Below are 14206 nucleotides of genomic sequence, written 5' to 3'. Positions count from 1 at the left end.
CTGCACAGACTGATCAGCTCCTATAATGCAGAACGGATCCGTCTGCATTATATTTCAGAAAAAAATCTAAGTCTGAAAGTTAGTCAGACAGATCCGTCCAGACTTTACATTGAAAGTCAATGGGGCAACGGATCTGTTTGAAATTGAGCCATATTGTGTCAACTTCAAACGGATCCATCCCCATTGACTTACATTGTAAGTCTGGACGGAACCGTTTGGCTCTGCACGGCCAGGTGGACACCCAAACGCTGCAAGCAGCATTCAGGTGTCCGTCTGCTGAGCGGAATGGAGGCCAAACTGTGCGATACTGATGCATTCTGAGCGGATCCGCATCCACTCAGAATGCATTAGGGCTGTAAGGATCCGTTCAGGGCCGCTTGTGAGAGCCTTCAAACGGAACTCACAAGCGGAACCCCGAACGAAAGTGTGAAAGTAGCCTAACTCTGATAACCATAACATAAGAGACTGGGCCATACAAGTAGAGGCTATGCTTGGTCTAAAAGGAGGAAGTTGATGCCTCCCAAGCCCCTTTAAGAAAAGAGTCGGCCTTCTTGTCAAACCGATCTTTTAATATTCCCATATCATAAAAGGGCATTGCTGTTTTCCTGGAGACTTTGGAAATCGCCACGTCTGTTTTAGGAGCTTTATCCCAGATAGCACAATCCTCCTCTTTAAATGGATATTTCCGTTTGAGATTCTTTGAGATGAAAACACCCTTATTAGGCTTTCTCCACTCCCCTTTAATCAAGGAGGTAACATTTCTATGAACTGGGAAGGTACTGTGGTGTCGAGATTCCAGCCCCCCAAACATAATGTCCTGTATAGACCTGGGCTCTTATCTCTTCCATACCCATAGTAGAACGCACAGCTTTCAGGAACTTCTTGGTAACCTGCATGGGAAAGCATGGCCTGGTTCTAATTTCACCTCCTTCAGCGGACGAAAGTGAAGAGTTGCCAGAATGGCCAAATAAAGAGGAATGAATCTCTTCATCTAAATCAGATGACAATTGTTCCTGTGCCGATTCCCTGCGCTTCATTCTACAGTCTCTCTCTCTTTCTCTCTCTCTCTCCTCCCCCTTTCTTGGACAATAGGGTAGAATTGACCTCAGATCTAACCGAATGATGCAAACATTTATAAAAAGATGGTGACTCTTCTGCGACTGTTTTATCAATACATGGCTGACATTTTCTTCTCCCAGTCAGAAGATAGACCCACTATACATATAGCACACTCTTTATGCCTCTTTTTAGATACCACCTTCCTAGGTTTAATCTGCAAGACATTAGTACAAGTGTGTAAGCACACAAAATCCAAGCTAAAAGCCCAGAACACTCACCCCTTTAAAGGTACCGATGCAGGAGGGACCGCAGACTCCTCGGTGAGCTTGTCCTCCTCCATGACTCAGCAGCTGGACGCCCGTGAACCCTCTCCCGTCTCGGATGCCAGTGTTGCAAAACAGCGCGCCTTTTAACAGGCACATCCCGATGACGTCACGGCCGACACAGCGGGCCGATCACGTGACCCGAAAAAGGACTCTCGGCACAGTGACTGAAGCTCCTCCTGGTATTGGCGTTCGGGCCTCCGCGATCCTTAGACACCATAAAGCCCCAGCACACATCACCCCCTCCGGGGATCCGCTGTGCCTCTGCCCATCTCTCATCCTGCCGATGCCGCTCCTAGTTACAAGGCCGCAGATATTGAGGGGATAGCTCCACGGGGCACCGCCAGAGGGAAGGACCTGTAAAGAAGAAAACTGCAGGCTTCACCGGAGACAGGAAACCATACTGAATTGGGAGGAGAGTGTCCGCCCTTTTATTCTATAGGTTTCCTGTCTGTGGGGGCGGATCCTCTCTTGTGGTGCTGTCATGGGTGAAGGGAAAAAAAGACAATACAAAGAACTAGGGTAAGAAAAAGGAAAGCATAGACATGTCACTTACCCAGAAGCAACAATTTTTCTAGTACCGGGACCGGAGCCGCTATCTCTGTAGATTCCTGTGTCTTTCCTTCTCCATTATGGCCGCACCACAAGAAAGCCAATTTTTTTTTTTATTATTGAATAAAATTAATTTCCATTAAAGGGGTTATCCCATCATAATGATCACTGTTAAATCTGTTAATGATTTGACAGTGATCATTTTTGTAAATATACTTTATTAACAAATCCCCACCGATTAGGATAAAATTCATACCCACTTACCTGATTGTTGTGACTCGGTCTCCCCTGGTTACGACCACTGCTCTTCTCCAAAAGCCGGAAGGTCGCGCTTGCCCAGAAGACGACTCCTTTTCTACCGGCCGGTCCGCTCGCTGTTCTGAACGCGCACGCTGCCGCGCATGCGCGACAGTGACTTCTTCCCAGCCAGAATAGTACAGAGCTGCGAACACGCACGCCGGCTCTGTAGGAATAAGTCACCATTGCGCATGCGCGGCGGCGTGCGCATTCAGTCCAGCGCGCGGCGCGGCCGGGAGAAGACTTCAATCAAGATGAAGCCCGCCCCCAGCCAGAATCCAGGAAGTGAACACGCGGTGGCAGCAGGTAAGTATAAAACGCTAAGTGGGATAACCCCTTTAACTCCCTTTAAGTCCCCTAACAAAATAGGGAAGGAAGGTGCAGAGCTTTCTCAGACTAATTTGTCAGAAAATGCACTTGACCAAACAATCCACTTCAGAGTCCCTGCCGCTAGAGGCTTTTACATACTGCAGGACTGGAAGCACGATTCCCACGTGCTTCCGGAAGTACGTCACACTCCATGCCACGCCGCCCCCGCTCCGGTCGCATAGAAAGGATGCGTGTCAGAGCCTTCATTCAAGGATGTCCACGCGCCATCTGCTCCAACAGCGTCCGGATCCTGCCAAGATGGAGCCTCCCGCGGGGCAGAGCTTTCCCTGAAAGTTACCCACGCAAAACTGCCACAAGATACGGAGGGCCCGGAGTACCTCCATATCCTAGGGTCCTGCCAGCATGCCATTGCAGTGCGATGGACCCCAGCAGTACACAGTCAGCCCTCTAGGGACTCCCTAGGAATACAAGACCGACGGAACCTGTAGGTCTCCCAACTCCAGGGACAGGAAACCACTGACAGGGTAGAGAGGATCCACCTTTTTATTCTGTAGGTTTTCTGTCCCTAGGGGTGGATCCCTCTCTCTTTGTGGTGCTGTCGTGGGGGAGGGGAAAAAATGACCAATAATGAACATGAAGTAGAGGACAAGTTATGAAGATCCTGAAGGCAAACGTCTGAAATTTTTATTTTTTACCGTCCCTAAAAGCGTATGTACAATTGCCAACTGCATCCCAGTGCACACAGTGTTTGGGTAGAAAGGCAGTTTAAAGGGCTTTCCCAGGAGTACAATAATGATGACCTATTCTCGGGATAGGTTATTAAAATCTGATTTGTGGGGCTCTGACTCCTGGCAACCCCACTGACCACCTGTTTGAAGAGGTCGCAGTGCTCCGTCAATATATTTTTTAGATCAACATCCTCTAGAGAAGGGGTGCACAACCATTTCTGGTAGGGGACCACACTGTCACGCTGAACCATTTCCATCTAATGGGAGAATACATGAAAGATACACGAGAGCAGTCCGAAGACAGACAGACATACATGTCTGTTACCAGATGGTTGGAGGCCACACAGAAGGGTATCGAGGGGCCACAGGTTGTGCACCCCTGCTCTAGAGAAAGCATTTACTACAACCCCTATGCATTTTCAGGAAACACAAACTGGTTTGCAAATCATAGGTTACAGCTGTATGGGGCTACACATTTTACAGACCTCTTGAAGTGCTATAGGGGAAGGCATTCTTACTTTTTACTTTCCACGTCTTGTTCTTGAATTTTTTTTAGAACATTAATCTCCAGCAGGGCCGCCTCCCGGTACTTTCTTACATTCCGTATGATCTTCAAAGCAACTCTGGTGCTGCCACTAAAAGAAATATAAAAAGTTCATAGTAAATTGCTAACATATGGGCTCATTCACATTACCTAGGCTTTGAGGCCTCTACTGTACTTCTCTATACCTCTAATTTCGAGAAGAATATGGCATCCAATCAAGTCTGTACACCACTAAATTAAATGGAGACATTTAAGCCTCTATGCCCTACCTTGAATGCTCCCTGCACTGGGCCCCCGACATGCGCACGAGACAAAAGATATTTCACCAAGACAAACCTGTGATGATCCAAGCACTCCACGACTCTACCAAAGGTCCCCTCTCCAAGAATTTTCACCATTTCATCTGCAAGACATAAAGTCGGGGAAAATAGATGTTAAGACACCGTATAAAAAACTGTTGGGAATGAGGTCAAGTTATATGTTACAGACTTACCAGCTCCTTCACCGCTATGCAGATTTTCAGAGTCCATCTATCAACTATTCTATTTCCATATACAGCACATAGACCTCAGCAGATAAGGGCAATCATTCTAACTATACTTATAAAGTGGTTTTGCAACATTTTTAACTTATCCCCCAAGCCACAATATAGGGGATTAATATTAGATTAGTGGAGGTCTAACCCTAACGATCAAATACTTGGGACTAAGATCGGTAGGACCAAGATTTTATTTATATATATATATATATATATATATATATATTTTTTTTTTTCTTTTCTTTAAGGAGGACCTGTCACCACGAAATGCAGTGCAATCAGCAGGCAGCATGTTATAGAGCAGGAGGAGCTGAGCAGACTGATCACTTATGGGAAAAGATTCAGTAAAATGTGTAATTTATATATCTGCTTTTTCTAACTCAATATCACCCCTGTGAACAGTTATCAGTGACTGACAGCTAACTATGTATACAGATTCACAACTCATGCACACGACCGTATGTATCTTGCGGGCCGCAAAAATAAATAAATAAAAAATACGGATGACATCCCTGTGCAGTCTGTATTTTGCAGAACAGCTGGCCACCAATAGAACAGTGCTATCCTTGTCTGTAACGCGGACAATAACAGGACATGTTCTATCTTTTTGTGGAACGGAAATACGGAAATGGAATCCACACGGAGCAACTTCCTCTTCTTTTTTTTTCGTGGACTCATTGAAATGAATGGTTCCGCAAACGGTCTGCAAAAAATGTACACAGAAAAAAAAAAAAAAAAAAAAAAAAAAAAAAAAAAAAACACATTCGCTTATACAGAGAATACTATCAATCACTGATAACACCTCCCCCTGTTCTATAACATGCAGATTGCACTGCATATTGTGGAGTGTATGCTTTCTCTGCACAGTAGTAAATGCAATATTTAGCCCTTTTGACAAACTTTTTGTCTAGCTTTAAATAGCGAAAGTCTGAGTAACAGAAAAACTGTTTCTCTAAAACTTAGGGGTTGCCTACAATGAAAGGGAATCTGTACCAGGTTTATGCTTCCCCATTAGCGTACAGTAGTGACAGAGAGCCCGATTCTAGTGCTGTCACTTTTTGTTGCAGCAGTCTTCATAAAATCACTGTTTACTAGCTGCCGTGGTACCTGCATGCAGTCACAAGTTGTGGACTAACCCTCCTGCTGCTGATTGACAGCTTTATCCCTATATTGTGCACATGGAGAAAGCAGTTAGAGGGCAAGGGACATGGCAGCTTATGAATACGGAGAACTCCAGAAAACATGCATATTAACAGAACCACAGCTCTCGGCTCCCGCTGGAATTCATATGTAGTGATTTTATGAAAATTACTGGGGAAAAAAATGAAATAAAAAGTGAGAGCACTCGGCAGCATAAATCTGCTGCCAGATAACATTTAAATACTACATTGCTCTTAAATCATGCAAAACCTCACAATTTTTCAGTTAAAATCATATTCCAATGTGTACGCATGCCCAGTAGCTCAGTCGCACTGCCAGATTATCTTGTGCACAGGCGCCGCGGCAGAATGATCTCTGCTATTGTATCATAGTGGCCAGGTATTATGAATCAGATCACTAAAAGCAGGTTCTTCTGGACAGCACTGGATACACTAGATCAGAGATGCCCAACCTGCAGCCCTCCAGCTGTTGAAAAAACTACAACTCCCAGCATGCCTGGACAGCCTACAGCTATTAAGGCATTCTGGGAGTTGTAGTTTGACAACAGCTGGCCTGCAGGTTGGGTATCCCTGCACTAGATGAACATTCTGACAGGGAAGCCAAAGAACAGCAGGGGGCGCCATAACAGCATGAACATTTTTGTGCAAATGTTTTATATTGAAAAACTGTTCAAGGTTTGCATGAGCTGCAGGAAAATGTAATATTTAATCAAGGGATATCCATTTAAAGGCATCAAGTGTTACTTACTAAGGTATACCTGCAATAGAGACCTCAAGGACACAGCATCATTAGATTTTTGTTAAGGAAATAATATAGCTGTCACTGGGACTCTGCAGGTCTGCTAAGTAGTGAAAGGGATGGTTTATTATACAAAATATTCTACACTGATCTGAACCTGCCTCTCTGCCCTGCAGTTATCTCAAGGGGAAGGGGAAGGTGGGAAAAAGCTGAGGAACAATAAATATGTTAAAGGTTTACGGAACAGGCTTCAGTACATCTGTCCAAGATGCGGTCTCCAATCCGGCACATCAGGTGCCCTTCCTTGTCATCTTCAATAGCCTGGCTGTCCTTAGCACTGCGATGGCTCTTCTATTCGCCCAATAGTCAAACAGGAACAAGGAGTAGGTTTCATTGGCGATTTAAACCGACGGTGGTTACATTAAGAAGACACGATCCACGTCCGTGTAGGTGAGTGGTGTGCAGTCATAAAAACATAGAACGATAGGGGATATTGCAAAGGGAGACGTGCAGGTTAGAGACGCCTCAGCACTTAAGCTGAACTAAATGCGCATAGAAATTCTCTAGTTATTGTTTCTCATATTTTTTTCCTATTACATGTATGTACACAGAGCAGGATAGGGGAGAACTATGTTTGATTATAGCATACATTTACAAGATAACTACAGAGGATGTTAACTAGCTAGAAGAGTATCTTGCAACATTCACAAACATGGTAAAATATTAACCCATATAGTGCGAGAGGATTATATTTTAAAAAGTTTGCATAAATCAATAAAACAGGCAAATATAAGAAACCTTGTAATATATCTTATCAGAGAAAAATATATTGTTCTAGAGTAATCAGAAGCCCCCACACACACACACTTATAAATTTAAAATAAAATAATCTCTCTGAAATTTGTGAAGCCTGTTTCACACTTTCGTTGTTAATTCCAGTATTGAGATCCGGCAGAGGATCTCAATATCGGAATTAAATTAATTTGTATTGATTTTACACATCAGGATGCGGTTGTGTGAAATTGAAATGGAAAATAACGGATTCGTCAGTAAATACACTGAAAGTCAATGGGTGACGGATCTGTTCTTTTAGGCTCCTAATAATGACAGTTTTTATGACCAGACACAAAACTGCAGCTCGAAGCGGAATGCTGATGGAACGGAAGACATCCTGAACGGACCCCTTTCATTCAGAATGCATGAGGACCGCTGGATCTCAATACCTGAAAACAACAACGCAAGTGTGAAACAGGCCCAGGAGAAATCTGTCTGTAAAAATGAGCTGCCTGCTCACTTAAGGGTCAGATTACATCATCTCATAGATTAATCTGCTGTCTAGTCTCTACCCACCAGCTCAGAGACAACTGAGAATCAGAGAGGAGGCATGCAAAAGAGAAAGCTGCTAAAAAAAAAAAAGTGCCAAATACAAGTCATAATGGCAAGATATAGTATTGATGTATACAAACCTGGCATCTGAAATGACAGGTACACGTTAAGCAATACCATGCCAGGAAGGCTTCTCTTCAGTTAATACTGCCTTAAGTGGTGTACAGTCGACGCCTTATTTACCTAAATTTCTGCAAATAAAATCTAGAAGTAAATCACAACCAGAGCAGCTACATGTAGAAAAAAAAATTCATAACTTGGTCACTTAGTTTTAGATTTTACTTGCAGATTTTTTGTTATAAATGAGGCATTGAATGCACAGCAATAAGAGAAGAACTAAAAGTTCCTCTACCACTGGCGCAGTGTGTACTAGATAAGAAACAGATAATCCAGCAGACAGACCAGGACTAAGAAGAGAAATTAAAATGGATGCAAGTTTTCACACAGTGGCCCAGATATACTAATGTGTCTGCATCAAAATTCTGTCTAAGGGCTCTTTCACACTTGGAGTACACGACGAATCCGTAACACCGCAAGTGAACTGAAAGCATTTGAAGACCGATCCGTCTTCAAAATGCGTTCAGTGTTACTATGGCAGCCAGGACTTTAATAGCTATTAAACGACGAAACGACAGTTTAGCTTAAGGCCTGATCCGGATTAATGCCTTTCAATGGGCATTAATTCTGGATCCGGCCTTGCGGCAAGTGTTCAGGATTTTTGGCCGGAGCAAAAAGCGCAGCATGCTGCGGTATTTTCTCCGGCCAAAAAACATTCCGGTCCTGAACTGAAGACATCCTGATGCATCCTGAACGGATTTCTCTCCATTCAGAATGTATGGGGATAATCCTGATCAGGATTCTTCCGGCATAGAGCCCCGACGACGGAACTCTATGCCGGAAAAGAACAACCCAAGTATGAAAGAGCCCTAAGATGTGGGGCAAATTGGCACATCTAGGGAATGCCATCACCGCTGTACACGGGGGAGGGGTTATCAGTGACTGACAACCATCTCTGTATACACACTTAGGGCTCGTTCACATGAACGTGTGATGCCCGTTGCCATATTGCAGACCGCATTTGTGGATCCGTAATACACGGGCACCGTTCCGTGGCCATTCCGCATCAAGGACGCAGACCCATTCATTTCAATGGGTCCACAAATCCGGAGATGCGCAACGGAACACTACGGAGTGCTATCTGGGGTTCAGTTCCGTGCTTCTGCACCGCAAAAAGAACTTGCTCTATCTTTTTGCGGAATGGAGGAATCGCGGACCCATTCAAGTGTATGGGTCTCCGATCCCCATGCTGCTGTCCCACAGACTGTGCCCATGCATTGCGGACCGCAATTTGCAGTCCACAGCACAGGCTTCACACGTTCGTGTGAACCCGCCCTTACACAGAGAATCAATCACTGATAACACCTTCCCGCATAGATTTAAAGGGGTTGTCTCAACATGGACAATGGGGGCATATCACTAGGATATGCCCCTATTGTCTTATAGGTGCGGGTCCCACACCTATATTGAGAACGGAGCCTCACAAGGTGGTGGCTGGAGAACTCCGGTCCGGCCACCACCAAGCCGGCTCCAGATAGAAGTGAATGGGAGCGTAGCGCACATATGCGGCCTCCGCTCCCATTCATTTCTATGGGGCCGACGGAAATAGTCAAGACAATGCTTGGCTATTTTCTCCGGCCCAACAGAAAATGAATAGAGGATGGCTGCGCATGCGCAGTGCACCCTCTTCACTTGCAGGGCTCTGTTCTTGATATAGATGTGGGTCCCAGCGGTGGGACCTGCACCTATAAAGACAATGGGGGCATATCCTAGCGATATGCCCCCATTGTCCATGATAAGACAACTCCTTTAAATTTATGAATTACAAGTTTTACTGAATCTTTTACCACAAAACTATATCAATCTGTTCAGCTCCTGCTCTTTAACATGCTGTCTGCGGACTGCATTGCAATGTCTGGTTGATTGTAAAATGTCTGAATAGACCTTTCAATATATGGATTACCCCTTTATGCATTATATGACATCCATTAAAACCATGTAATGCACCAGAAGAAAAACTGCTAATTCACTGCTCTGGCTAATAGAGTGGAGCCCCATTAAATAAATATAAGGACCAATTAAAAACGTGTGAGGATAGATAGATAGATAGATAGATAGATAGATAGATAGATCTAGTAGTTAACATATAGAACCCACTGGAATATAAAACACCACTATTCCCTGTGTCTCAGTGTCATGGTATGTTTTATGAATGTTACAACATACTTAAAAGAATATATAGCATGGCAAAGAACAAAATAAATGTGTGATAAATTTGCCAGCGTTAAACAGCTCGTGAAGAAAAAGTAAAAAATGGCTAGATTATAGAAAGCTTGGAAGAAGTCACTCACCCATGTCCTCTATACTCACCGAAGAATAGCTACCCGATCTGGAGCGATGCCTGCGAGAGGCATGATGATTATGATGATGCCTTCTAGATCTAGACTTCTCTGCAACAGATGATTTTGTAGAATAGCTCCCACTTTGGAAAGAAATGCTGTGGGTGCCACGGTCATTCCTAGACCATGCCTGGTGCGCATTCTCCCAGTAAGCCTTTTTGTGGCTAGATAAAAATAAAATGCAAATTTATCAAATCACATGAAGAATGAACCTCAATATGCATGCTCTCATGTATAATGTTGCATTCTTTGAATAATTTTTTAGTATGTGCCCAAAGCCCATCATCTCTATGCTTTGTCGTCAGTGTAGTATGGTGGTCACCTTCCTAGGAGGGTGTAGGACTTTTCCCTATAAAATTACATAAGATACAAACAGTACAGACTGTCGCTTCTTGCACTGGACTTCAGATCTTTATTCTATATCTGTGGTAGACAAGCATCCAAAAGGGGTTTGATGCACAGCAGCCCCGACATTCAGCTCAGTATGTTTATGGGATTAATGGGATGGCTTGGGTGTAATTACACCTGCTCACCACTGCAGATGCAATGGCGAGAAGGTAAACAGTGAAGAGGAGGCAGCGCTGGCACGGGGCATGCCTCCTCTTCAAACTGATGACCGGCGGGGGTGCCGGACCGCCACTGATCCGATATGGATGACCTATCCTGAGGATAGGTAAATCAATAAATATAACTCGGACAACCCCTTTAACCCCTTAAGGACATAGGACGTACCGGTACGCCCTATTTCCCCGAGTCCTTAAGGACCAAGGACGTACCGGTACGTCCCGACTTTAAAATCGGCATTCCGGCGCCGCAGGGGTTAATTTGAACAGGATGCCGGCTGAAATCATTCAGCCGGCATCCTGTTAAAACGCCAGGGGGGGGGTCATGTGACCCCCCCGTGTCGGCGATCGCAGCAAACCGCAGGTCAATTCAGACCTGCGGTTTGCTGCGCTTTTTGCAGTTTCTGATCCCCGCGGTCCCTGACCGCGGGGATCAGAAACTTTAGAGTGTCTAAAATCAATATAGTACACCCCCCCTGCACCCCTGCATGATTTGATGGCGGCGGGTGGTGCAGGGAGGGGTGTCGTAGGCTGTGGGGGCGTTGCGGGAGGTGGGCGGTGCGGCAGGCGGGATCGCGATCCCCCGCCCGCCTCCCATTGAATAATCGTTGGTGTACAGTGGGTATACCAGGGTGCCAGCACATTGCTGGCACCCTGGTATAAACGGCTGACATCGTTGATGCGATGTCAGCCGTTTAACCCTTTCCATACAGCGGTCCGTACGGACCGCTGTATGGAAAAGGTTAACAGTAAAAGGGAGCTCCCTCCCTCTCCGATCGGGGGGCTGCTGTGCCTTTGCAGCCCCCCGATGGGAGAGGGAGAGAGCCCCCAGACAGCCCCCCCAGAGCCCCGTCCTTACCCTTCCCCGTCTGCGCAGTTCTGACCATAACTGAGCAGACGGGGAAGGTTCCCATGACAACAGGACGCCTGCTCAGGCGTCCTGCGGTCCATGGTGCTGAACAGATCTATGCTGAAAGCATAGATCTGTTCAGTGTAAGTAAAATACAGTACAGATACCTATATAGGTTCTGTACTGTATTTTACAGACATCAGACCCACTGGATCTTCAAGAACCAAGTGGGTCTGGGTCAAAAAAAAAAAAAAAAATAAGTGAAAAAAGTTAAGATAAAAAAAAAAACATTTATCACTGAATAAAAATAAAAATAAAAAAAATAAACTACACATATTAGGTATCGCCGCGTCCGTAACGACCTGATCTATAAAACGGTCATGTTACTTTCCCCGCACAGTGAACGCCATAAAAATAAAAACTATGAGAAAATTGAAATTTTGCCCACCTTACTTCCCAAAAAAGGTAATAAAAGTGATCAAAAAAGTCGCATGTACGCCAAAATAGTACCAATCAAACCGTCATCTCATCCCGCAAAAAATTAGACCCTACTCAAGATAATCGCCCAAAAACTGAAAAAACTATGGCTCTTAGACTATGGAAACACTAAAACATCATTTTTTTTGTTTCAAAAATAAAATCATTGTGTAAAACCTACATAAATAAAAATAAAGTATACATATTAGGTATTGCCGCGTCCGTATCGACCGGCTCTATATAAATATCACATGACCTAACCCCTCAGGTGACCACCATAAAAAATAAAAATAATAAATTGTGCAAAAAAAGCAATTTTTGCCATCTTACGTCACAAAAAGTGTAATAGCAAGCGATCAAAAAGTCATATGCACCCCAAAATAGTGCCAAACTGTCATCTCATCCCGCAAAAAATTAGACCCTACTCAAGATAATCGCCCAAAAACTGAAAAAGGAGATTTTTTGTATAACTTACCAGTTAAATCTCTTTCTCGCTCTTCCTTGGGGGACACAGACCTTGGGTATAGCTCAGCTCCCTAGGAGGCGTGACACTAAGTAAAACTGTTAAGCCCCTCCTCCATCAGCTATACCCTCAGCCTGGAGATAGAGGCTACCAGTTGCGTGTCCAAGTAGTGAAAGGATAACAACCAATAACGGAAACAACCAGCCAGCAACCCAACGGGGCGCCAGACCATAACCCTGTAACCAAACACAGAAGGGTGGGTGCTGTGTCCCCCAAGGAAGAGCGAGAAAGAGATTTAACTGGTAAGTTATACAAAAAATCTCCTTTTCTCGCCCATTTTCCTTGGGGGACACAGACCTTGGGACGTTCAAGAGCAGTCCAAGAAGGGAGGGACCACAAACCCAAGGCGGAACACCACCAGAGCATCAGGAAACCGCTGCCTGCAAAACCAGGCGGCCCAAAGCAGCATCCGCTGATGGATGCGTATGCACCCTATAGAACTTTGTGAAAGTGTGCAGAGAGGACCAAGTGGCTGCTTTGCACAACTGTTCAGCCGAGGCCCGATGCCTCTGCGCCCAGGAAGCTCCGACTGCTCTGGTGGAATGAGCAGTGACGCCGAAAGGCGGAGGTCTGCCCTTGGCTCGATAAGCCTCAGACACCGCCAGTTTAATGAAACGGGCAATAGCCACCTTGGAGACCGCCAACCCTCTGCGCGAACCCTCCGGAACCACAAACAGGGAGTCCGTGCGCCGAAAGGACCCGGTGACCTCCAAGTAAATCCTCAACGCCCTGACCACATCCAGACGGTGCAGTTCCCGTTCTCTGGGGTGGGAAGGAGAGGGACAGAGCGACGGAAGGACGATGTCCTCATTGATGTGAAAGGCGGAGACCACCTTTGGCAGGAAAGTCGGGGGACAGGCCGAAGCACAACCTTATCCTGGTGGAAGATCAGGAAAGGTTCGGAGCAAGAAAGAGCCGCTAACTCCGACACCCGTCGGAGAGACGTGACGGCCACAAGAAAGATGACCTTGCAGGACAGAAGGCGAAGGGAGACCTCCCGTAAAGGCTCGAAGGGGGCTGATTGGAGCGCCGAGAGCACCACATTCAGGTCCCAGGAAGGAACTGGAGGGCGGTACGGCGGAACAGAGTGAGCCACCCCTTGTAAGAAGGTCTTAATTGGCCCTAGAGGGGCCAGGGGACGCTGGAGAAGAATAGACAGCGCCGAAATCTGACCCTTCAGAGAACTGAGGCACAGCCCCAGGTCCAGACCCGACTGGAGGAAGGACAGGATTGTGGGAAGAGAAAACCGGAGAGGTGGGATGCTCCGGGACTCACAGAACCCCAGATAGGACCTCCAAACCCGATAGTAGATCCTAGAGGATACGGGCTTACGAGCCCGGATCATGGTGCGGACTACGTCCGCGGAGAAACCCCGTCGCGTTAAGACGGCGGTCTCAATAGCCACGCCGTCAAACGTAGCGAGCCTAAATGCTCGTGGAAGATCGGTCCCTGAGAGAGAAGGTCTTCCCTGGAGGGCAGTGGCCACGGTGCGTCTGCCAACAGCAACATTAGGTCGGCGTACCAAGACCGGCGGGGCCAATCCGGGGCGATTAGAATCGCGGGGACGCCCTCTGCCGCGATCCTCCGAAGAACCCGTGGCAGGAGGGGAAAAGGAGGAAAGACGTACAGAAGGGAGAATTCGCGCCACGGAAGGACGAGCGCGTCGGCGCCGTATGCCTTC

The 14206-nt window shown here is 46.0% G+C and overlaps 1 protein-coding gene across 4 annotated transcripts in view; it reads right to left on the bottom strand.

Moving 5' to 3' along the window:
• Positions 1-14206, bottom strand: part of LOC122927581 (dual specificity protein kinase CLK3-like) — a 59210-nt gene that overhangs the window by 19329 nt on the left and 25675 nt on the right. For 2 of the 4 annotated variants that reach the window (XM_044279542.1, XM_044279541.1), the window contains 4 exons: positions 10084-10276; positions 6528-6621; positions 4170-4236; positions 3808-3924 (listed from right to left, as the gene is read on the bottom strand). In XM_044279542.1, coding sequence (XP_044135477.1) covers positions 3808-3924; positions 4170-4236; positions 6528-6621; positions 10084-10276 — 471 coding nt within the window. The other 2 variants (XM_044279543.1, XM_044279544.1) reach the window with 2 other exon arrangements.

This window comes from Bufo gargarizans, chromosome 2 (assembly GCF_014858855.1).
Source record: "Bufo gargarizans isolate SCDJY-AF-19 chromosome 2, ASM1485885v1, whole genome shotgun sequence".
Classification (NCBI taxonomy): domain Eukaryota; kingdom Metazoa; phylum Chordata; class Amphibia; order Anura; family Bufonidae; genus Bufo; species Bufo gargarizans.
The sequence above is the reverse complement of the archived record's forward strand: the minus strand, read 5'-3'. Positions and strand labels throughout refer to the sequence as shown.